This window comes from Podarcis muralis, chromosome 14 (genome assembly GCF_964188315.1).
Source record: "Podarcis muralis chromosome 14, rPodMur119.hap1.1, whole genome shotgun sequence".
NCBI lineage: Eukaryota > Metazoa > Chordata > Lepidosauria > Squamata > Lacertidae > Podarcis > Podarcis muralis.
Genome location: NC_135668.1, coordinates 44,682,151 through 44,707,340, shown reverse-complemented (window position 1 = coordinate 44,707,340; position 25,190 = coordinate 44,682,151). Strand labels below are relative to the sequence as shown.

Genomic DNA, 25,190 nt, shown 5'->3' with positions numbered 1-25,190 from the left:
ACTGAACTTAGTGCCCTAAATCATAAAAATTGCTCTAAGCACAGGGGCTCTGCTCCACGTGTAAAACCTTCCCAACCTGCTTCGGGAAAGTCATTTCTTGTGCTATTTGCCAACACTAAGTAGCACGTACGATAAGATAATCATATAAATGATTAATCTTCTCTGGCACTGAAAAACAATATACTTACATTCATGTATTTTACATCTAGTTCAGTCTTCTTCTCCAGCTCAGATATAATCTCTTTATGGAATTTCTTGAACTGCAAGAGTAAATGGATAACCGTGTAGTCAAAGGGTTAATTTACACACAAAGGTCCCCCCCCATAGGTTTTTAATTTTTTTTTTAAAAAAAGTTAAAATATTGCATGGGTATTTACTTACACTTTCTTCTAAGCTGTCATTCAGTTTCTTCTGTGCAATAGAAATTTCTATAAGAACATGCCCTGTTGACAAACACAATTAATTATTTTTTATACTGTTCTTCATCATTTGTGATCCCTATGTTACCAACATGGCTACTTATAAATTAAAGCATGGCATGACAAATTAAACCAGATAAAACTGAATCAAATCACATCAAAACATACAACAGATGGTGATTCCTCAGTTACAGTTGGCCAAAACAAACCAGCCACCCCCAAAATACCAGGTGAAGAGATAGGTGTTCAGCTGAAGTGGACTCAGTGGAGTATTGGCAACCAGTGCTTGTAAATTAACTGCTCTGCTCAACATTGGTGGCTGTGTTCTGTAGTTGTTGCAGCTTCTGTTACATCTTCAAAATCAGGCCCATGTAGAATGCATTATAATAATCTAATCAGGAGGTTACTAATGCATGGATAACTTTGGCAAGGCTATCTTGATCCAGATATGGTGACAGCTGGAGCAGCAGCCATAGCTGGAAAAAGGTACCTTCTGAGCATCCACTTAGCTGGATCAAGAACTAGCCCAGACTACACACTGCTCCTTCAAGGGGAGTGCAGTTAACAATTTTTTTCTGTTCTGGTAACTTTTATGATGAAAGACAGTAAATAGAAGCATTCAACAGTACATAGTATATCTGGATATTCTTTTTCGAGCCCTTGGCACAAAAAGCAAAACAAATTTTAGAGTAAAATTATCAGGGACGCGGACTTATAAAAAATATTGGGGGGGCCCGGGAAAGCTCATGAATAATAAATAAGCTCATGAATATGCAAATAAAGTGGCGCCGCCTCCTCGTGAGCGAATAGGGGAGAGCGTGCTGCGCCTATTAATCAGCTCCAAAGGAAATTGGGTGGAGCTTTTGCTCGGGAGGGAGGGCAGGAGGCATGCAGCCCGCCCCTCCCTGTGCATTTTGGGCTGGGGGAGGGGCGGCGATGGCGCTCTGCTGGAGGGGCGCCGGAGATTATTGGGGGGGCGGAGCCCCCCCAAACGAATTTTTGAGGGGGCTCGGGCCCCCTCAAGCCCCATGGAGTCGGCGCCTATGAAAATTATACATGACCACAGTTACTCACAATTGCTACTTGACATCAATATATTTTACAATACTACCTTATAAACATTACATTGCATTTCTTTCTTTTATAGAGCTATAAGCTTGGTGGATCAGGGTAATGTTATGGATGCAGTGTATCTTGATTTTAGTAAGGCTTTTGATAAAGTCCCCTATGATATTCTTACAGAGAAGCTGGTAAAATGTGGATTGAACAAGGTAACTTAGGTGGATTTGTAGCTGGTTTTCTGGCCGAACCCAAAGAGTGCTCACTAATGGTTGCTCATCATCCTGGAAAAAAAGGACAAGTGGGGTGCTGAAGGGTTCTGTTCTGTGCTCATTGTTGTTCATCTTTATAAACAACTTGGATGAAGGAATTGAGGGGATGCTCATCAAATTTGCAGATGACATGAAACTGGGAGGGCTAGCTAATGCTGCAGAAGACAGAATCGGGATTCAATATTACCTTAATAGATTGGCGAATTGGTCCAAAACTAACAAAATAAATTTCAACAGGGACAAATGTAAGCTTCTACACTTAGGCAGGAATAACCAGCTGCACAAGTATAAAATGGGTTGCATCTGGTTTGCCAGTAGTACATGTGAAAAAGATCTAGGAGTCTTAGTAGACCACAAGCTTAAAATGAGTCAACAGTGTGACACAGCAGCAAAGAAGAAGAAGAAAATCTGTACAGAAGTATAGTGCACAGATCAAGGGATGTAATAGTACTGCACTAGTCTGCCTTGGTCAGACCACACTTGGAGTACTTTATCCAGTTCTGGGTGCCACAATTTATGAAGGATATTGACAAGATGAAATGTGTGGAGGAGGGCAACCAAGATGATCAGGGGTCTGGAAATCAAGCCTTAAGAGGAACGTTTGAGGGATGGAGCAAGCTTGTTTTCTCCTGCTCAGGAGGCTAGGACCTAAACCAATGGCTTCAAGTTACAAGAAAGGAGATTTTGACTAAACAACAGAAACAACTTTTTGACGGCAAGAGCTGTTTGAGAGTGGAACAGACTCCCTTGGAAGGTGGTGGACTCTCCTTCCTTGCAGGTTTTTAATTAGAGGCTGGATGGCTATCTTTAGTTGAGATACCTGCATTGCAGGGGGTTAGACTAGATAGCCCTTGGGATCCATTACAACTCTACAATTCTATGATTTTATATGCTCTATCTGAACACACTCAGAGGCAAGTGGGACCATGCGTGCTGTCCCTGTCCACAACTTCAGTGCACTGTTTGACTTAGAACAAACATAGTCTACACTTCTGTGGGAGTTGGTCAGGAGTGCGTCTCATGTGGCCCTCAGCCTAATTTCATGCAAGTGGCAGGAAGGGGGAAAACGGGGATAAGGGAATAACGGAAAAAGAGAAAGAAAGGAATTGCAGAGGTGGAAAGAGAAAATGTGGTGACAGAGAAAAGAGGTGGCCCGCCCACCTTTGACTCTGATCCCATCAACCACTGGTACGTGGCTCTTGATGGATTACAAGAAAGAAAATTCCACCTAAACATTAGGAAGAACTTCCTGACAGTAAGAGCTGTTCGACAGTGGAATTTGCTGCCAAGGAGTGTGGTGGAGTCTCCTTCTTTGGAGGTCTTTAAGCAGAGGCTTGACAACCATATGTCAGGAGTGCTCTGATGGTGTTTCCTGCTTGGCAGGGGGTTGGACTCGATGGCCCTTGTGGTCTATTCCAACTCTATGATTCTATGGATTACTATTAACCTGTCCCCCTGCTAGCATTCTGCTGCCCAACCTCTACTTGCGATCTTTGTCGTTTTCTTACAACGTGCCACAGAGATTCTGAATGGACCACAGCTGGTTGGCAGTGCAACTATGGCTAAAGAGCAACACAGTCTGTCAAAACCACTTCCTTCTGCTTATGACAACAGGAATAAGGGTTCAGCAGGTTATTGAACCCTCATCCTTATGTGTCCTCCTTCCACATTAACTATTACAACAGCAAAGGGTTGGGAGGTCTAATTTATACATGCCCTTCCTCTTCTGCCATATTAGTAGCACTCTGTCTCTGCCTCAGCTCCTCCACCTGAAAAAACAAGAATACTTATAACCTGTTTTGCAAATGACATTAGGGATAAGGCTGAGCATAATCCTGTCCTTAGCTATGCATGGGCAAGTCCCACCTACTTAAATGGGACTTAAGTGCTATAGGCAGGACTGCAGAGGAGGACATTAGACTACTTGGCCTTAAGAATGCATATTTGTAGACATAATGAAATAATAAAGGAATCTAATTTAGAATGTAAAACAGACTGGTTAATTTCAACTACATTTAATGAATAAAATTCAGGGCCTGCTTTTTTCAGCTTCGCTCATACAGTACATGCTTTTGAGAATTTGCTGCCACAGCAACACAGCTGACCAAAGGCTGGCACTTTTGCAAAGATTAATGCAGTAGAACCTGGAACTCAAAGTACTGACAGTAATCCAACAAGGTTGTGTGCTGGCTCAACCTTCCCCACCCCTGTACACTCCCTTACTTTGGCTTTTCCTGCCACCACCGTGTAAATGTTCAATAAAACAACTCATTTACCTGGCAGGTCAAGACTGGAAAACCTGACTTTCAGATGTTGTTATTCTAGTCTCAGTAGCACTCAGCCTGACTGAACATCTCAGAGAAACAGTGTGTTATGGTGCTATTCCTGAAAACTTTGTTTTTTTTTGTTTTTTTTTTACACTTCAAAACAATTTGAAGGACTAATATAATTGGGAATATAATATAATTGGGAAATTAAAGCAAGTGTTTAAGACTGTCATTTTAGACACCTGTCTCATTTCTTCTTCTAATCTACAACATCCTTCTAAGAGCCTCATTGTCACCATGCAGACGTATGCACTGGCTAACCTATTTCCTCTTGTGTCATGAGTCAATATTTTTACAGTGAAACCATAGTAATGTCAGAGAGCTTAGTAAAGCGCAAATGGTAGGACAAGTTGTGCTCCTTTATGTAAATGCCCACAGTTAGCAGCTTCAGAGAATTTTAAAGTCATATTATTAAGCCTCAGCTGTGCTTTATAATGTGACACAACAAAGCATTGTGAAGCATGTTAAGTCTGTTTATAACAGGTGTGCAGAACTGCAGGCAGGAAATCTGTCTCAAGTATGGCAGACGGGAAAATATAAAAGTACTGGTTAAGTTAGGTTGTGTCTTCTGAATGTGGTGCATCTGGTGGAAAGCTTTCTTTCTTAATATCCTTTCCACATTTCATTAGCATGACCGAAAATTCATTCCAGATTCAGACTTCCCTTCATACTAGGGTAAGGAGAATTAATGTTTTTTTAAAAAAAAATCCACACCACAATAGACAACAGAAAACATACCCCCTTTCTTTATGTGTGTCAGAATATACTTTTTTAAACAACAACACAGTCCTCTCTGAAAATCGGACTTTAATATCAGTCATATGTGCATGCCAGATATGCAGCTTATAAAGCCCATTATCATTTGCACATCTATCAGCAAAAAAAATTCAGATAATTTCATATAAACCTATTCACTTAATATTTCCCCCAGGATTTAACATATTTTTATATATTTTAATCCATGGATAGTAAAAGCTTATGATTGGTGCAAAATACAAGTAAATATAAATAACATATCCCTCTTGCCTCATTTAAAATTGATAGGCACATTACTGTGAGTAATTTTGGTATTAAAAAACAATAAAAACCAAGCAGGTGCATTGTTAATAATGTATGAATAAAACACAGCATTTGTTTTTCTACTTGGCAAGGTAGTTGCAATATCTGTTCTCTGGGCCTTTTTTGTTCAAGGCATGGTTTTATACTAATTGATGCATATTTCTAATTAAAGAACTCTGATATATAAGCTATGATCCAAAGAACTGCATATACACTGCAACTCTTTGAGCCTTCCCACAGCAAATCCTGAGATCATCCTATGAAACAACATGGCATGTTACACAGGGGACTGCAGCTGGGTGGGGGGGTGAGGGGCGAAGGGGGGAGAAATTGATGATAACTCCCATCTTAATGAGAAAGTGTCTTTTGCTCACTCTTGTGACATTTCACCAAACCACTACATAGAATAGCATCTACTACCCAACTACAGAGGGCAGTCTTATCTTTTCAAAGCCAGAATGAATAGACTGCTTGTGTGAACTTCAAAACTGCAAGGACTGCAAGTACAAAAGAAAATCTAATACTGCTCAATCACAGGTCTGAACATGCCCAAGAGTCTGACATTGTTTAAGCAAGTAGGTAAGAGAGGATCTCCAGAGCAGACAGGTCTCTGTTTGTGCAATAATAGTACAGGCAAAACACACCTGACCCCTTTACATTAAATTCAACCACTATTCAGATGGTGGTTCGGCACATTCAAATATAAAAACCCATAGAAAGACAACGTTTTCAGAAACCTTTAAGAATATATAAACCCTCCCCTGAGGAAAAAGAAAAAGAAAGAAATGCCAGGTAAAAATAAAGAGCTGAAATAGTTGTCAAACTACGTATTTTACTCAACAGGGCCACACTAGCACTCAACAGAAATGTCAACGAGAGGAAACACCTACGAGGTGAAGAGATACATCGCATGTAAATATTAAGTTAGAACACACCTATGGCAGATAATGTCAACTCTTTGTCCCCAGAGGGTGCATCATTGCACATATGACTGCAAATGCATTCTACAGTGGTGTGTGTGTTTTGTGTTTATAAGCAGCTGCCAGTGCCGGGTGTGTGGGTGTGGCTGCAGAAAGCAAACCAGAAGGGTCAGAGTGTATTTGCCAGTAATGCTTGAATTTGCGTATTGCCAACATTGCTTTGCACAATGCCTCCGCCCTTCTGCCAAACATGTGCAATTTTTAATGTCAATACACAGCTATGCTATAACCATTTCTCATGTTGCTTGAGACATTTCAGCTCTGTTGTCTTCCTTATATAGCTTCATGGATATCATATTTAGGCTTGCATTCAGCAAGGACTCCACCCCATATTAATGTGGTGCCTTTGACGTCTACATATTACAAGACGGGGTGTGTGGGTTGGTGGAAAAAAGCTAGTGCAGGGACATTGTTCACAATGTCTGCTATTTTTTTTCTTCCAAAAAAGAGGTCAGTTTCAAGCGCGGGATACAAAGGAGAGTTTAATGTCATGTGCACCCACTTTGACCCTAGATTAAGCGCTAATTCGAGGTTGGACTGGAATACAGATCCCCAAGCAAAGATATACAGCATTAATGTGCATTATTCACTGCATTATCTAAAAGATCAATTAATACAGGAAACTTCCTCTTTATTCACGAAGACATCACTCTAGTTTATATATATGTTTAAGAAGTGAATATGATTTTGGAGTGAGTTGAAAGAACCAGTGCACCACTTTTCCGGAAGTGTTGGTTGTTTCTTAAGAAACAAGATAGAAGATACAAGGATGGTTGTTAGTAGAATTCTAAATCCTAAAAAGACAGTGACGTTTCAATGATCAAAGATAATCAGCAACAGGATGTGGTTGGAAACTTGGAATTCCTTGTTCGTGAACATCATGATAAGGAACTTAAGATAAGCTCTGAATCTTGGTGGTGAAATTGAGCCCCATGAAAGTGAGCCTATAGAATAATTCCCACAGGTAGTGGTGAGAGGGGATGAACATGTCTCCTGGGTCTCGAGTAGGTTGTTCTGCCACATTCCTTCTTTCACTAGGGCCCCCAATGCCAAAGCTCTAAAATGCAGGGTCTAAAAATATTATTTTGTTCCTGTCACACACAATGGACTTGTCAAGAGAAGGTAATGATCAGAATAGGAGCATAGGTAATAAATCAGAGGTGCATCCTTTCCAAGTATAAAAGAAACAGAACAGCATTCTCATCCTCTGCCACCAAGGCATCCAACACAATGTCAGGGAATGAACTCCGCAGAGCCCATCGCAACTGCAGTTCTAAGGATGGGTTGCAAATTTGAACATTCAGTGCTGAGCACAGTTGCTCGCTTTAAGACATTTATATTCTGCTTTGAGGAAATCCTCCATAAAATGGCTTACTATATTTTAAAATACAAATTTCATGAAGTCTGAAAACACAGGCAGCAACAAAATAATATTGCCGTCACAAGCATAGCACAATTATAACTTAGTCACATCCCAGTTAGCTACATTCACTCACATCTCTGGCATCAAAAACTTTTGAAGGGGAAAAGGGTTTTTCGAAGCATCTTGAAGAGCTCAAGAAATTTGGCCTTCTTAATCTCTGCAGGAATTGTATTCCATAATTGCAGAGCTACCTTTGATAAGGCCCTATTACACACATTCGTCAATCTAAGTAGTGAAGCAGGGCTGAGCCAGTTCTTAAGATACTGGGCGTAGGCTGTCCATTAAGTAACTTGGCCCCAAGCTGTTCAGGGCTTTAAAAGTATTAACCAGCACTTTGCATTGGACCCAGAAATACACCCATAGTCAGTACAACCAATACAAAATGAGGACATTTTCTTTATTGCCCCCCACCCAATAACTGAGTGGTCACATTTTGTACCAGCTGCAGCTCCCAAACTGCCTTCATGGTAGCCCTATGTAAAGTGGCCATTGCAAAATATTGTATGATCTACAAATAGGATTCCCTTGTAATGCTGGTGTGTGTATTATCCAAAAACATCAATACTGTGGATTGATTAAAAAGTGATAAAAAGCAATATTTTTAAAAATTAACCTTAATTCTGGCTTAATGGAAAACTGATAAACTCACACTGCTTATTCTTTTTGACAGATGTTAAATGTCTTCTTTCAGCTGCAGATTATTCTCAAAGCTCATAAACAGCCCTGGGGGGAAACTATTTTAGATTTAAAGTCCTAATCTGTTTTAGAAGGGTGATGGAAGAAATCAGATATAATGCTCAATTGGACCAGAGGCTCACAGGTATCAGGTCCTTGAAATTGTTCCAAGCCTCAGAATGTGAATTCTATGGCGAGACTGTTCTTCCTGTGCTTGGAAAGTCAAGAGGACAGTGCACCCAAGTGTTAGGTGGAACACCGCCTCTCTCAACTGTTTCTCAAAGCTTGCCTGCACATTTTGAAGGGCTTCAGGCAGGGTAGTCCCAATACATTTTGCTGTTTGAAGCAAACCCCGCCACCCTGACCCTCCCTCCTCCAGCTGTCTGGCAGTAGCCCGGAGAAGCCCTAGCATGGTGCTGGCAGTGGAAGAGGTGGTGGAGGCATGCTCCCCAGGCCCGAATTTGCTGCCTGGAGTGACTTCCTCAGTGCCGCACTGTGTCTCATGTGAGGCTGGCCCTGGTTTGAGGATAACACAGGTTCCCCATCCTTGTTACAGAGGAAAGGGAGATGTCTGAATAATTTAAATAGTTCTGCAATATTTGCCCCATGGTTATTTATCTCCATGATTATTTGTCTTTGATCACACATGCATGCCAATATGCCTTGTATATATGTGTACTTGACCATCACACACAGTAAGATCTTTAAGCTCAGTGTTATAGTGTGTTATGGGGAGATTACATTTCACACTATATATGGGGGAATTAACAGAGAAATATGGAGAAAGCCTTTTCCAAAGTTATTTTGAAAAACAAATGGCCATGTTTTCCAATATAATTTCAAATATTTCTCTGTCCTGTACTGCTGACCCTTGATAAAGATACAGATTGTTTGTATGTGTAAATAAATCCTTGCTGCAAAATTAATTCATATGAAGAATATCAGCTGTTCCGATCATGCAAAATCTTTGGACAGAGTGGCATGGGTGGCCTGCATAAGTTCCATCAAAAGTATACAAACAAAGGAAAACAAAGCAAAACAACTCTGTAGACAAGTCCTGAGCAGAAAAGCTTCATGTCTTGGCAATCGTGTTTTATAGTCCTCAGATTTTTACTGACTAGTATAACCAGCATAATGTTGTGGCCAAAAGCATAATCTACCATCTCAAAAGACTATGAGGAACTTTATTTAAAATGCAAATGCAAACAATTATGCAACTTGGTATTAATGTACTAGAAGTGTTAGCTTTCTCACAGTACTCAGAGGACAAGCAACCAGGAAGTTTTTATCATATTTCATACCTGGAAGGGAAACAGCTCATGTTGTTTAGAAATATTTATTCAGAGTAGGCATTCAGTGCAAATGTACTGGGACAGCAAGTTTAAGGTTCTGCATTCTTACTGGATGTTGCCAACCACTTACACACAATTTTAGTTTTTCAAGAGCAGTATCACACAAACCGAGTACATATGCTCAGGGCTATACATATTATTTTTCAAAATGCTACAGGATTGGAACTGAAATCTTAAATCTGTCAACTGGTTGAACAAGAAATACTGTATAAGCCACTGGGAGAATGGAGACTGGATCATTACTTTAGGAATAGGAAGCTTGAAATACTAATCTGTTTTGTTACATTAAAATACATCTTGTGCTATTGTTGGCTACCATATTCACCACTGCTTAATGGTTTTTGAAATATTAAGTGGTTTATAAATGCTTTTAAATAAATAAATATTAAGTGGTGAATATAGTAAGATAAGGAAGATAACCAAACTCCACCCCTGAGGTAAGCTTCATTGTATGCATGCAATGGACTAAAGCAGGGTGTTGCTTGCTCAAATAAACTGGTCATGCCCTCAGTTATTTTCTCTATTTGAAAAAATGCTAATATTCAGTTCAGAAACCGTAGTTCTATACAAAATACATTCCATTCTCCCTTTTCACTAGTACTTTGTCTTAGGTTTAGCTTCCTATTTTGTAACTGAGTTTATTTAATGCTTCCCTTTCTGGGACACCCATTTTCTTTTCAGGCCTATCCTACACATCAGCATTCTATGAATGCTTGACTAAATCCAGTACAAACTAGTAGTATGCTTTTTGTTTGAAGGTAAGTAATTATGTGCTGTCATCTTATAATTCAGTAATTCTCAACCTTTACTAAATTGCTCTCCACTTCTAAAAAAATTAGGTACTTCACTTGTCCACTGGGTATACCAGCCTGGCATCTTATGTCTTCTCCATTTTTTTTATATCCCCTGCCTCCACGAAGCAACTCCTACATCCAACTTCCCATACCTCACATTTTCTTCCATCTTTGCAGCTTTACTGAGATAACCTCGGGATGCAGAGACTTTAATTCTATTCTTCTCAGAAAAACTTAGGCCTTGTCTATTCATAGGCTTATTACCAAAAACATCATCAAAAACTGATTTTGCCTCCTCACTCATGTCCCATACTCATTTGAGTGTGGAAAATGCTGCCACACCTGTTTGGTAGTACAGTATACAATTCCTATTTAACTGCGGCATGTCCCTCCTGGCACAAGTCCCCAGGACTCCAAGTCTAAGCTGAACCATTAGTTGATTCAGCCTTTAATGCTCCACTGGTAGACTAAGCACTGGCTATGGTCAGATGCGTAGACAAGTCATAGGACACAAATGGCAGACTAGAGATTTGCTCTATGACTGCAAGTAAATTGCAGTGCAGTTTCAGCTCTGAATCACCCAGTACCAAGCAGCACTCCATAGCAAATGTAACATTCACTTCAATCTTTTGACCTTTCATTTCAAGCTACCACCATGTACTGAGCTAATCACATAAAAGAAGTTTCCATTTGGATCAGCGTTTAAATTACAAACAATCAATTTAGTTTCCCATACGGTCAGGTCCAAGTTTTTCCTTAGTTTTAAAGGTTTTCAGTACACGGCAATTGACCTTTGATCCCATTTGTAACAAATTCTGAGATTCCTAAGCAGACAGTGTGCACATGACACAGCTTCCATATAATTAGCAGAGAATGTTTTTTTCCATTTCTAGGGATCTCAAGGGAGGAGGTTCAGCCTGGTCAGAAAGAAAAAATGTACTATGAATCAAGTAGAAATTTATCCTGACTCGTCAAGTCAGGGTTTAAATCAGGGGTGTGGAACTTTTTCAGTCCAAGGGCCGCTATGCCTCATAGAAAATCTTCCAGGGGCCGCATGCCAGAAGTGGTACGGGCAAGAGGTGAAAGCAGGTACAGCGTCAGGTGTGACTCAACTTCGTAGAGTAGGCTACATTCCATCCCTGCAAAAGTCAGAAGATTCTACCCACCCATACTCCTCCCTATCCAGACAAAAGCACCCAGGGAGCAGGGCCAGTAAGAGATACCTGCAGGGCCACATTCAGCCCCCAGGCCTGAGGTTCCTCATACCTGGTTTAAATAAGTCCTTTAATTCAGCAAGAAAAAGAGCAGGTTTCGATCACTGATTTAAATCAAACCTCTTATGTTCGTTTACAACGAAACTTTGCTTCATTCTTGCAATTAAGCCTTGCATTTCTTAGTTGCACTGTACACATTTTGCGTCTTTTCCTTTTTTACATATATAGGGAATATCTTAAAAATATTCCAACACAGGGCCTTTAATTAGACCAGAACCCATAGCAGCTTGCAAGGTGAACAGAACAACATTATCAACTCAGAAGTAAACCTTTTTGGATTTAATGTGGCGTTCTACCAAGGAAGTGGGTATAAGATTGCTGCCTAAGTAGGAGAATATAGAAAACTATGCACTGCACAATTTTGTCTTCCAATCCCGTGCTGCTCCTTTTTGCTTCCCTTGATTAACCTTTACAAAAAAGAGAGGGGAAAACAAAAACGAGGGGCTTGTGACTGTTAGGGCAAAGCAGGGTTGATTGCTACTGGGTTGACTAGGACAGTTTATTTTTGGTAGATGGAAGTGCAAATATTCATTTCTGAGAAATTATCATATCCGTCATTTACATAGAAAAGTCTCCCTTATTGCAGCATATCTGGCAGTGACTTAGTTTAGAGATAAAAAATAAGGCTAATACAGCCCCCAAAATTAGTAGCCTGCAAAAGAAAAGAAATTACATGCTGGGTGCTGGCAGAGAAACAACTGAGAACCAAATTTCTATGCTGTGTGCAGAGGAACAGAGCACTCCATCCCTTTCAAGACTGCTTTAAAATAGAGATGGAAGAACCTTTCTATTTCTGGTTTGTGTCGCTGTCATGTTTTACCCATAATTCCATTGTTTCCACATTAAGCAGTGATTAAAAAACAACAACCTCAAAACATATATCACAATATGTATTTTTACACTTTTAAATTGCAGCACAACACTCAGAAAAGTGGAAAATCTGTTGGACAGCTATGGTCATTTGAGAGGTTTGGATCAGGTCATTTTCTACAGGAATTTGCAGAGGGCAAATTTTTCAAGCATCTCTACTTTAAATATTGAATCTATTCCTTGCTTTGGAAGTGCTGAATTTTGATTACTGCATCACTGGTGTTTCAAGGGCTTACTTACACATGCCTAAAAATATTACAGTGCTTTGTCCAGAGTTCTCTGACCTTTTGTATTTCTACAGTAAGCACTTTATTTGAGATGAAACTGGAGGTAGTCCAAAACCATATTTTCAACTAACATAAAAATGGTGCGCAGGATCTCCTATGGGATAGTTTAAGTTCTCAGTTAGAAAATCATACATGAGCATCCAAAATATAAGTTGTACATTTTTAGGAAAGTAGTGGAGACTGATGTGGATGAGAGCCAAACTTAGATGCAGCATAATTCATAGTGTTGTGAGCTTTTTTTGGGGGGGGGTGTTAGGCTGTATGCCTGAGTCCCTTCTAATTCCTCAATCCAGCAAGGGTTAAAATCTAATGTAGGATTCAGTTGTTGGAATAGCCAACAGCTTCTTGGTAACAGCCCTGAGAATAAGAAAAGCACCTGCTCTGTATGCCAGAGGGCAATGATGTGGACCCTCCTCCTTCACCTGGCTGGTAGTGAGAATGAAAAAACCAGAGTTGGGTGAGAGAGCTGGCCTAGGAATAGGCAGAAGAGGGAGACACATGCTAGATTTTTGTTTGAATCCAAGGCTGTGGCTGTGAGAGAATCAAGATCTTCTTGAGTGCTAATGCTGTGAGCCCCAGCCCCATCGTATTCTCAGGTGGTGTATATGTGCAAATAAACAATATATCCTAAAGACACCAGTCATCTCCACTGTTCCTCATTCCAAGGAAATTAAACTCTGGGTAAGCACCTGAAACCCTTGGAATATTGCACCACTTGGGAGACTGGGGTGGCATGCAAATATATATATAGCCCTTGTGTAGCCGATTCAACCCTCTTCCTTTATAAATAGTTGGGGTGGAAACTGGATCAGGAATATGGTATGAGTGAGGGGGGTGGGCTTTAATTCTTTAGCCCTGTGACAGTCCTATTCTAAATAGAGAGTCACATATCTGCTATTTTTAATGGGAGAAAAATTCCCGTTGACATCAATGAGAGCTTTCCTTCCATTGCTGATGTGTGTGTCTCCCCCAATACCCTGCAACTCAGGTAGAGAACAGAGGGGACGAAGAATTACAGCCCTTCCCTCCTGCCAAGGTCTCATTCCACCTTGCTCCCCCAACCACTTATAGAAATAAATAAATTATCAGCCATGCAAGGGCAGAAGGCATGAACAATACTCAGCCATGCTAGTATTATTCACTGCTCTTCAAGTGGCACATTAAAATTGTAAATGACTTGTGCTTAACATGCTATAGTTTACAGGACTTCATATGCATGGTTTCCCTCCTTTTCCAAAATACAAGTGCATAAGCAAAATAACCTTTTCACAACATGCACAGATATACCACACCATTATCCCACCCACCCCCACAACTATGTTACTCAAAAATGCGGAAATTTCTTCTGTTCACATTCATCTGTACTGGGGACAGTATGCATTTTTAAAGTGGCAGGACCTTAGCATGTTGAAGGCATGTGCAAATTTAATGTAAGGTTACAGTCCTCTGCACACTTACTTAGGAGCATATCCCACTGAACACAGTGCCATTTGTTTCACAGTACACATGCCCAGCGATGGGCCTCATGAGATTCAGTTAAAAGCTGTTCAATATTCATACTGAAGACCTTTATTTTTTTCGTACTTATTACCTACAAAAGAAGTACAATCACCAACAAAAATATAGGTAGCTAGCTAGACATTACAGATCTCACATAATCATTTGTCTGAATCTTCTGGTCCCAGAGTATGCCATGGAAGCAAGATTTCTATGCCCACAAACAAAGTCTTTGTGGAAAGAACAGAAGAGAAATAGTTATTCTCTTCCTTCCCTTGTCAACCCTTCATCTACTTTTGTTGCTTTGCCAGTTGTCAAATTTAGACTGCAGGTTCCTTTTCCTGCTAATGTGGTTATGCAAAACCCCATGTATATTGATAATAAATAGTTGTCATTCATTGCATTGTTATTCTTGTAACTTAGAAGGCTTGATACATCTCAGACACATAAGTGTATTCAAGTACCTGGGTTTTTTCCTATAGTCATATTTATCCAGGTCTTGCTAAATTAACTTGTAAAGCAAATAAGGTGACTACATTATGAATTATTTGCCTTTTACTGTTTGCTGTTCTGCCACTCCCTTTGACTGAATTCAGAATGTCAAATCACACAATGATGGCTTTTAGAAGGAAACCAAAAAAGATAAGCAATTGCAAAGGAGTCAGCATTATTCAGGAGCAAACTTTAATCTAGCCAGTTGAAGATGATATCAATATATTCTTGAACTCACCTTTGATAATCAAAGGATGGGAAGAGAATATGAGGAGTCCCTAAGCCCTGGTTTCTTTTGTAAAATAGAAAAAATCCATAGACTGTACAGCTGCAATCCCCTTTTCAAGAGCTCTCTGTATTCTACATGAGCTGTTGTTTTTCTCTTTTACATTAGGCAAATGTCTCCTCCTCAAATTTATTTTGTGCAAGGAATTTTGAACAGATTAGTTGGTAGACCAGGGGAAGAAAGAATAAGGAGAACACGATCTTGAATTATCCCATTTAAAGTACAATCAATAGAAAAGGTGGCAGGAAAGGCATGATGAAAAGCAAAAGTTGTTTTTCTGCTAATTTTTCTGCCAACAAGTTGCATGCTTCATTTCAAACTTCACAAGAAAGAAAATACAGGATGTACCCAATGCTGCAGCACTATTTGGTCTAACTGACAAGAAGCACACATTTCAGTCTTAAAGTACATTAGGGAATTCATTGTTTGAATTACTTAGCTGAGGGAGGGATTAGACAGTTTCCGAGATCTGGACCATCACATGGAGAGGATGACTGCTCTTCTCACCCACTCAACTCAACTTGTCTTCCCCAACTCTTAGACACCCCCTGCACGTCTAAGCAGGACACTTAAAAATGTGTGCAAAAATCAATGCACATATGCCAAAACAGTGTGGCCGGTTCACAAGAAAAAAATGTGGAAGTCTTAGGCAGGGCAGATGCACTAGGCAGCCAGGGCAGATAGGTGTGCTCCCATTCCCTTCCACCTAATGGGGCTGGATGGCCCAGGGTGGTGGGAAGGGAACACCATTCAATCCAGCCCTCACAGAATGTAGGAGAACTATATATGGAATGTAAAGGCATTCACAAATATTCTCATAGGCTCAATAATCAACTGAGAACCTAGGTTTGCCCCCCAAAAAAACTTATAAGCGATCACATTAGTTCTATGTATCAAGAAGAATGTGCATCTGAATAATCTAGTATACTTACCCAATTCTTTAGAAACAGGTGATGCAACTGCAATGTCTCCTATCTTAGCAACACCATCATAGTAGGCTCTTCCAGCAAGAATCATACCTAAAGAGACAAAAGGAGTAAAGCAAATATATTATGAGATGTAATCTAAATGAGCAGATTTATTGATCAGCTATATATGTTGGACCAGATGACCCTCAGGATGCCTTCCAACTTTTTAATTCTATGATTCTGTGTCTTACAGTCTCATTCTCTGCCGCCCCAAGGAGGGGAAAGAGTGTGTTAATAACAGTGGTACAAAGTGTATACAGTCAACTCACAACTTGCACACATTTAACTTGCACAATTACAGCTTTATATTCTGGGTGGCTGGTCAGCTGCACTCATACAAATCAATGCATGCAAGGCAAAAAACTTAAAAACTCTTTCCCTTACCCCAAGCATGGGGAATCTGTGTTCAAGTTGCAGCTATACTATAATAATTACAAATAAATCAATTATGAGGCTAAAGAGTCTTTCACTTTTTATACACTAGGAAGCTTGTTGTCAATTAACTCACATATCTGCTTCAGAGAAGCCTTTGAATAGTAAAAGATCTTCAGTTATGTGTAAGAACTGAAGAGGGGTGAGCAAAGAGGGCGGCCTGCACCTGGGTGCCACCTTAAATATGCCAGGAGTAGGCAGGGCAGAGCCCCCCTGCCACTGCCCCCGATTAGCCAGACAGGCAAGGCCCACACCAAATGGAGGGTGCAGCGCGGCCAGAGGCTACACTGTCTAGAGTTCAATGGCAGAAGGAAAGTGGGACATAAATGTAAGAAAATAACTAAATAAATAATTTCACTTATGAATCACCTCCCATCCCAAAGTGATTTACAAAAACATATATGAAGCAGCTAAATACATAAAAACAATAAAAAACACAAGTATGTATTACTTTTTCAAAGGCAGAGTTCATACATCTTCAAATGCATGTGCCTTAGATCACCCTTATCTTAAAAAGGTAATGTGAGGCAACTACCTATTTTGTTCCTTGCAAAGTAACTTGCTACATCTTGCAGTTGCTCTTCATGCTCATGATACAAGTATCTGTTCCAAGTGCCCTGAAGATCTGGGAAACCAGATTTTCATATATATATAGCGCTACTTTAACATGTGTAGTCGCCTTCTGACTGCTGGCTGCTCTCTAGCATGAATGTTGCTTCTGTGACCCATCCGGCAGAACAGGCCTTGTTATTCAAATTATAGATATATAAATAACATGAAAATCATTAGCAGAGAATAATCAAGCCCATGATACCTGTTGTATGTTATTGTTTCATTTAGGAAAGATGAACTAATTTGGTGGACCACATTGTTATGGAAGTAAAAAATGAATTTGCCTTCCTCTCCCTGCCTGGTTCTATGAGAACAGGAAGTTTCTGAGCTAGGAGAGTTTCTCCTTTTAAATCATGAAAGTACTGGTTGCATAACAAATACTATTATATAAACTGGTGCTTGTTCTACACCAGTGATCTTTGTAATGAAGGGAATGCAATGAAGGAAATGTTACAAATGTTAACTGGTTCATTAAGATGATTATATATATTTTGTTAATGAGCTTGGATAAGTTATTTCAGACAATTTTAAGAGGGAATCACTTTAAGGTGCTGCACAGTATAAGTTCAAGCAAAGTGGCATTGGGGGAGGAGAAAAAGAACAAATCAGAGACAAGCAATGTAGCAAGCTTTAGAAGGAAGAACATTATAAAAGGCAACAAGATTAAGCCTACAAACCTGTAATTACTACAGCTCTTAAGTGCCATTGGTAATGTCACTCCTTGTTTTATTAACAACCACCTTAGAATATAAGTAGCTTTGTACCAAGTCAAGAAAAGCCACCACTGTCATTTTCATGTCTCTTATTTCATGGTAATATGTTTCTGAACAATGTTTGTCATCATGAAGTCACTGATATGCACTGAAACAATCCAGACGAGATCCAGCCTATACCAACACAATAGCTTTGAACTCTGTTTACAGGTTCAGCAAACCAGCTTCAGTGAGAGGATCAAATGCTTGCCACTACTATTGAGTCAGAAAATCTAAATTCAATTTTGCTTTAGGGAAACCAGTATAGAAAATAGCCTATGACCAAGGCAAAATGGGAAAAAAGCAGTATGTTCTAAAAAGCTTAAGGCTGTACGTATGATTACCTATAAGTTCCTCTGATCACAGTGGAACTTACTTCTGAGTCATCATATCTAGGAACATACTGCATATCTTAGATGCCTTCTAATTAGCTTGCTTGGGGGCATGTAGATTTTGCAGTGCTTTGAGGGGATACACCTTCAAAGTCTGAACAAGTAAGCAAGAAGCTAGTGTCTGGTTCATGTGACCAAATATCGGCCCTCAGATTGTAGTAATGTCATGGAAATACAAGGCATGCTGTCACTGGTCTCATGGTGAAATGTTGGGTTTTCCTTTATGCTGAAAGAAAGCACAAGGAAAGGTGGCACATGGAAAAATATTACTCATCTCAAATGATGAACAGTGGGTGGGTAGCAGAGCAAACAGTGGTTTCACTTAGTCAGCTGTAATGTGTACTGAGAAAATTGTACACAGTGGGTTGTATCCAATGCTAGTCCTACTCACAAGTAAACCCATTGAAATGAATGGGCATGACTAAGTTTCATTCATTTCAATGGGTCATCTCTGAGTAAAACTTAGCTGGATGCAATGCATTGGATCTATTCTGAGTAAAGTTTAGTTAGATACAATCCTGAGGTTTAGACCACAGCGCCACCCATGTCCCCTCACTCCATGAACCCACGTTTGCTCATGCACATGAAGCCATTATTTGGCTTAGAGCTATGCAGACTTAGTGCTACACACATACCAGTTAAAGTACTGATGACTATGCTAAACTTACAGTGGACATCTCATACTAAACAACCCATTAAAGGACAGCACAAAAATGGTCCATACCATGTTTGCTGAAAAGATTTTAAAGATGTCTCTCGGTATAGTTTTGTCATTTTTAAAGAGCATAGCTTTCATTTAAAAAACAAACACAACAATTTGAAACTAATGGAATATAAATGGACATTTCTCAGACAAACAGGGTTCTCTCCTCTGTTTCCATCATGTTTTAATTTATTAGTTTCCAAAAAGCAGTTTTAGCAGAAAAATATGTTCCACAGGCTTACTGGAAGAAAGCCACATGTATTACTTCTGACAAGTCTTCTCAACACTCTGGATTGTAACCATGGGAAAAGAAATGTGATCCAAAGTCACAGATACACCAAACAAGGAAATCATCTCTAAGGAGGAACATCCCCTTGAGATGGTGCCAAATTGATTTGCATAAATGAAGTGGAAATATGGTACTGAGGCAAGTCAAAGGGAAGTGAATGGCTTAATCAAAGTTATCACTCTAGCACCTGAAGTGCCGTTTGTGGTAGTAAATTGTGTGATATGAGTGTAAGACCTTCTGATAAAATCTCCAATGCACCATTTCATCTTCCAAAAATATTTCATATTTAGTTTCACTAAAATCAGCACTGATACATCCCAACACTTGCTGCACCAGCAAACCACTCTTGAGAATGGGTTTATCCAGGCTTGTAAATAAGGGCATACTTTAATAATCCATCAAGTATTTAAGTAGCTGCCTGCACATACTTATATTATTTATTTTAAATAAAAAAATACTAAGGAACCAGGTTTTGCAAAGCTTTCAGGCCTGGTCACCTAGAGAAAGTTATCACAGGTGAGTCATTGAGCGTTTACTTACAAACCTGATTTAGCTTCTACAGCATCCTAAAGTTGTTTATCAGCATGGCAGGATGCTATTGTGGCACTATAGGCTAATATGTCAGGGCAAAGGTTATGGTAAAAAAAGGTAGTGCAGATGAAGAAGTACCTGCAAGGACTGCAAAGCTTAATCCCCAAAGCTCAATCGGACTCAATTTAAAACAAAAACAATTCACATGAAGATAAATATTGTGCAATACTTAGTCAGAAAAAGTACTCAGAAGATTATTATCTTTAAGAGCTCTTTAAAATATGTACAAGATCGCCATTCTAGATAAGTCACAGAAACAAGGTCCTTCTGACCTAAACTCCTATGGAATGCAAGGTTATTAGGATCAATGTTATAATATTTTTCATACAATAAAACAAAATGGGAAATTGTAGAAGATTTAGACTTTCTTTCTTTGATTGTTCTTGCCTAATCTGACCTTCACTTTACATGTGTTATCACCACCATTACATCCTTTGGGGGGAAAACTGGGAAGGAGAAATCCTTGGGTGAAATAATGTCAATTCCCAGTCACCATCAGTCAAAGGCTCACTTCAGCCTGGTTTTCTGTCAGGCCCATGGGTTAGAAATTCCTGGGTTAGAAATTCATCAGCCAGGGAACTGTTCCAACTTAAGCTATGACCTGAGATACTGTTATGATGAAAGCGCTGATCTTAGCAGAGGCAAGGCCTTGTGGATGGCTCAGAATAAATGCTATAAGAAAACAGTTCTCTGAAGTTGTTTCAGTAAAAGTCAGCCTTAGACTGAGCCTCCTATATGAGCACCATTCTGTCCCAATTGCAAGTTCCACCTTTCCTGAAAGATGCCTTCACTCAGCCTGTTCCAGCAAGTCTTCTACTCTGACAAAGTGGAGGAAAATGCTGATTGTATCAGGGCTTCTGTGACGAGGTCCTCTGAGTCAGAGGATAGCAATATGGCATCCTGAGGCTAAAGGGCCACTAGCACCATGTGCTCATCTTGCGGATGCGCTTCTGGTCATGTGTGCAAGTCCCCTTCAGGCTCCCATCTGCTTGATCCAATCCCAGGTTCATGACAGATACTTAGGGAAATGAGATGAAGGGTCAGGACAGACAGTGAAAAACAAAATCAGAATGTTTTTCTCTTACCTAAATAATTGGGATAAACTAGGCAGGTAGTTTTGATTTACAACAACCCAAAAACAGTATAAATGGTGTGCTTAGCCCCTTTGAAATTAGTGGGTTTGAGCTCTTTTAAGACTACGCAGGATTATAGCCTTGATCTTGCTTTCTTGCAAGTAATCTGTGTGAGGGCTAATAACTTTTGGAGAGGACTTTGTTGCGATTCATTCATTAGACTTTAATACTGTAGAATTAAAACACAGGATATTATGTTAAATTAGTGCATTGATTTAAAAGTCAGGAGGCTTACCATTAACAGCTTTTTCATAGTTTTTCCCCAGGTTTATTAAATTCCGCAGCCCTGGATTGAACTGTTCCATAACATTCTGGTGAACAACAACAAAATCAGAGATATCATTAAACTGGCATAAAAATGTAGTTTAAAGATTCTAGAACATTTTTTAGCAATGCATGTCACTTAAATTGAGTCACATTTCAAGCTCAACTGCATGGAAATCATTTTAAAATATACACTGCTTTTCCACCTACAGGCCTTTGAAGTGGCCTGACATTTTTATTTATTTAACAAAATGTATATCCTGCTTGGTTACAATAAAACTTCTAAGCAATTTACAATAATGACTTCAGATTCGGGGGGGGGGGGGATTGCTTCACACCTTGAACATGTGTTTCAGAATGTCTGAGTGAAGGTCTGACCTAAGATCAGAGAAGTGCAATGTTCACTGATTCTGTAAGGCTTCACATATTTATAAGCCAAAATGAAACCAACATTTCCTCAAATATCTTCTTACAAGAAAAACAATGACAGAAGTAACAAACACCCATAACCAAATAGGGGACATATATCTTAAACCCACATTCCCGATTATTTGTGTTGATATTTGTGCCTCATTTCTTCTGGCCTCTGCAAGTTTGATGCTAGAACTCTGGTGCCAGTACCTAGAGTAAAAACCTATTTCACGTTTTTATGGTTTTTGAAACCAATGTTGCAAGACAGAAAATGGGACTGACCACAAACGGAATTAAACTGTGGTCTACCATGATATGTTTGATCACAAAAATCCCACCATCCAGGCAACAGCAAATGAAACCAAAGCCAGTTTCTGCAAACCACACTTTTCAGAAGTGACCAGTGACCTGCAATGAGCAAATCAAGAAAAATAAAGGAATCCAGTGCTGTTTCTTATCTGAAACAAACATCTAACAACAGACCTTGTCTCAAGCATGTTGTAGGGTGTTGTGGCTCAGGTAGGTACTGATGGGGGCTGCCAGGGAAGGGGATGCTGGCCAGGTCTGTGCAGTGTACTGTAACTCAATAGCACCATCATCTTAATGATGAATTTTCTCATGAAAACTATATAACACCAGGTATTTCATACTTCCCACCCTCTCTGGAGCTCTGAGATGTTGACCTTAACCTTGATCACCTGAGTAAAAGCCAAATTGATTTCCAATGCTGAGTTTTGGCTTATGTAGTGAAAATACACTGCAGCTGTTAAGTGTCACCCAATGTCATTTATTTTATTTTAATAAGATAATAAGTACTGTACATGTTTCATTGGTGCAAAAAGCATTCTGTTCCTAATAAGGAAAATCTATCCTATTTTGACCATACAATTTCCTAATACACTATGCACGGAAAAGATTTCTATTCCTGAACTCAAAAGCATACACAGAGAAGTTGAAACCCTCAATAACACCAAAATAAGATTTATAAAACAGCATCTGAAAGCCAGCTCAATCTTATGCAAGGGGTATGCAGTGGTAGAATGTAACTTGGCTTTCCCCCTCTAATGGCCAATCTCCCAATATCTTTCCTCAGACTGAAAAGCAGTTTGCCTTGCAGCATAGGGGCAGGACTGCTCTGAGAAAAGTACATCTTACAGAAATAGTTTCACAGTTCTTTGGATCCTGACCAGAATTTTGAAGTATTCTTTTTATCTACTCACTCTTTGACCGAAACAATTCACTTCTTCCAAATATGAAATATTTGTGTTCTGAAAAACTAACCATTGTATCAGACTGGAACACTGGGATGAAGTCTAAAGCACTCACTTTAGAAAGAATGAATGAAGGCAACAGTAGATTTCAAATACTATTTTTGTGTGTGTGTGATTTTATGGCCCTAATGAAATATTAATAACATTAACTGGACCCAACTTACTTGAACCCAACTTTTAAATTCAAATATTAAACTTGCCAAAGTTATGGAAAAGACTGTTATTAAAAGTTCATGTTCTAAACATAGCTTTTCTTCACCTATGTCAAAGGCCAAAAATGTGAAACTAATTAGGCAGGAGAAACATTAACAATGGCAATATACTATAGGTTGTTCCTATTATCTGAACAATTGATAAAAACATTAAAAATGAGACCATCAAGGCTGTGAATCCTGGAAGACCTGCTCCTTTTCCATCTAGCCTGGGAGGACAGGACCTTGATGACTTCAGCTGAAGCTGCTGGACAGACTTTGGGGCTGGGGTATTGTTTAGGGGGTCTTGGCGTCAGGGGCATAGAAAGGGGTGGCGGTGGGTGCAGTCCACCCTGGGTGTCATCTCTGAGGGGGGTGACAAAATCCCCCTGGGTGGGGATCGCTGCCCCGCCTGCCTCCGTGGGCGGCTCACCCCACCCCTGGGTACACGGCATGTGTGCCACTCCGGGTGCCCAAGTGGCTAGCTATGCCGCTGCTTGGGGCGGTGGGACAAAGTTGTTGTTGTTATTGATATTATTTTTCTGTATATTTTAGATCTTATTATGATTTATGTGGAAATTGTTTCAATTTGGTCATGTACTATTTGATAGTTTATTTATTGTTTATGACTGCTTTTGTTGTTTATAATTATGTATTTTTTTCCTGTAGTAAGCCGCCTTGAGCATGGTTTTAACTATGGGAAAACAGCATACAAATAAAATTATGTATGCATGTTTAAAAATACCCAATGACAATACACATAGAACGATATAAAATAAATGTGTTTAGTTAGATTACTTGAGCAGTTCACATCACAATAGGTATAACCTATTTACAGTAAGTGCGGCTTGTAAACTCACCTTTTGTCTACATTTGAAATAGTTAACTATTCCAGGAATACTGCTTCATACCACACACGCCTTGTTGATACAAGATAATAATGTCCAGACAATGCCTTTGCCCTGTCATAGCTCTCCCTCACTACATAATAGTTTACAGCCTTAAGTCTGTCAGAGGGAAAGAACAGCTGAGGTTTTCCAGTATCTCACAGTTATCTTGCAGTGCACTTGATCTTTCCCTTCAACTTTTCTTCATGGTCACACAAACATTTGGATGTATTATTTTAGGAACCAGGACTTTGATCATCACATTAAAAACAAAATGACTCAAAATTGCTTTCTTCTATATACCTTCTCCATAGAATACAGTAAGAACCTCAGAACCAGTACAGTACATACTGTACATTTACTGTCATATGGGCTCAGATCTTTATGTAAGGTAAACAATATTTGGGAAATAATGAATATGTACTTGAACTGGAATAATTTTTTAAAAATTATTTTCTTATGGTCCCTCCCACATAACTCTATGAGATGGAATAGTATTTGTGTTATAGCATATTGTTATTATTTATATTTGTAAGGTGCTCTGGGAGCCTCTTTCTTACTAAAGAGCAGGGCACTAACTATTTAAATGATCATTATACAGATGTGAACTGAGATCAAATGCATCTCACTCCTATAGGAGGCAGTGGTGACCACCAACCTGGATAGCTTCCAATGGTTGTAGGCATTAATATTTCAGAATACCAGTTGCCGGAAACCATGGGAGGAGAGGAGAGCTCTTGTGCTGGGGTGCTGCTGGCAGATTTCCCACAGGCATCTGGCTGACCACTGTGAGAACAGGATATTTGTCTAGATGAGCATTTGGAGTGATCTAGCAGGTCCTTCTTATGTTCTTAAACGATTGGCTGGAACATCAACTGACCAACTAACACAAATGGCACACGAATTAATCCAAGAACTCCGAATGCTAAAATCCATGTGTGATATTCTACTAAGTTTTACTCAAAGTACATCTATTGAAATTAATAGACTTAACTTAATCGTGTTCATTCATTTCAGTGGGCCTACTCTGAGTAAACTCGGCTGACTCCATGTATTAAATGTTGCAGTAGAACTTCTAATAAAAATACCCACAATCTGTAATTTAATTCCATACAACACAGCCAACCTCATTTGTACCTGGGAGACCTGACTATGTGATGGTGAGGACTAAATTTGACTGGGACTAACATTAAACTAGGATTGATGAATAGGATGCTGTGAAAATTGC

General features: G+C 39.5%; 1 protein-coding gene across 4 annotated transcripts in view; it reads right to left on the bottom strand.

Moving 5' to 3' along the window:
• BAIAP2L1 (BAR/IMD domain containing adaptor protein 2 like 1) overlaps positions 1-25,190 on the bottom strand; it is a 57,206-nt gene that overhangs the window by 18,473 nt on the left and 13,543 nt on the right. For 2 of the 4 annotated variants that reach the window (XM_028705557.2, XM_077918591.1), the window contains exons 2-5: positions 21,174-21,249; positions 15,999-16,085; positions 382-443; positions 189-260 (exon numbers count right to left, since the gene is read on the bottom strand). In XM_028705557.2, the coding sequence (XP_028561390.2) occupies positions 189-260; positions 382-443; positions 15,999-16,085; positions 21,174-21,249 (297 nt within the window). Of the gene's footprint in view, positions 1-188; positions 261-381; positions 444-15,998; positions 16,086-21,173; positions 21,250-24,620; positions 24,680-25,190 lie in introns of those variants that run through there. The other 2 variants (XM_077918592.1, XM_077918593.1) reach the window with 2 other exon arrangements.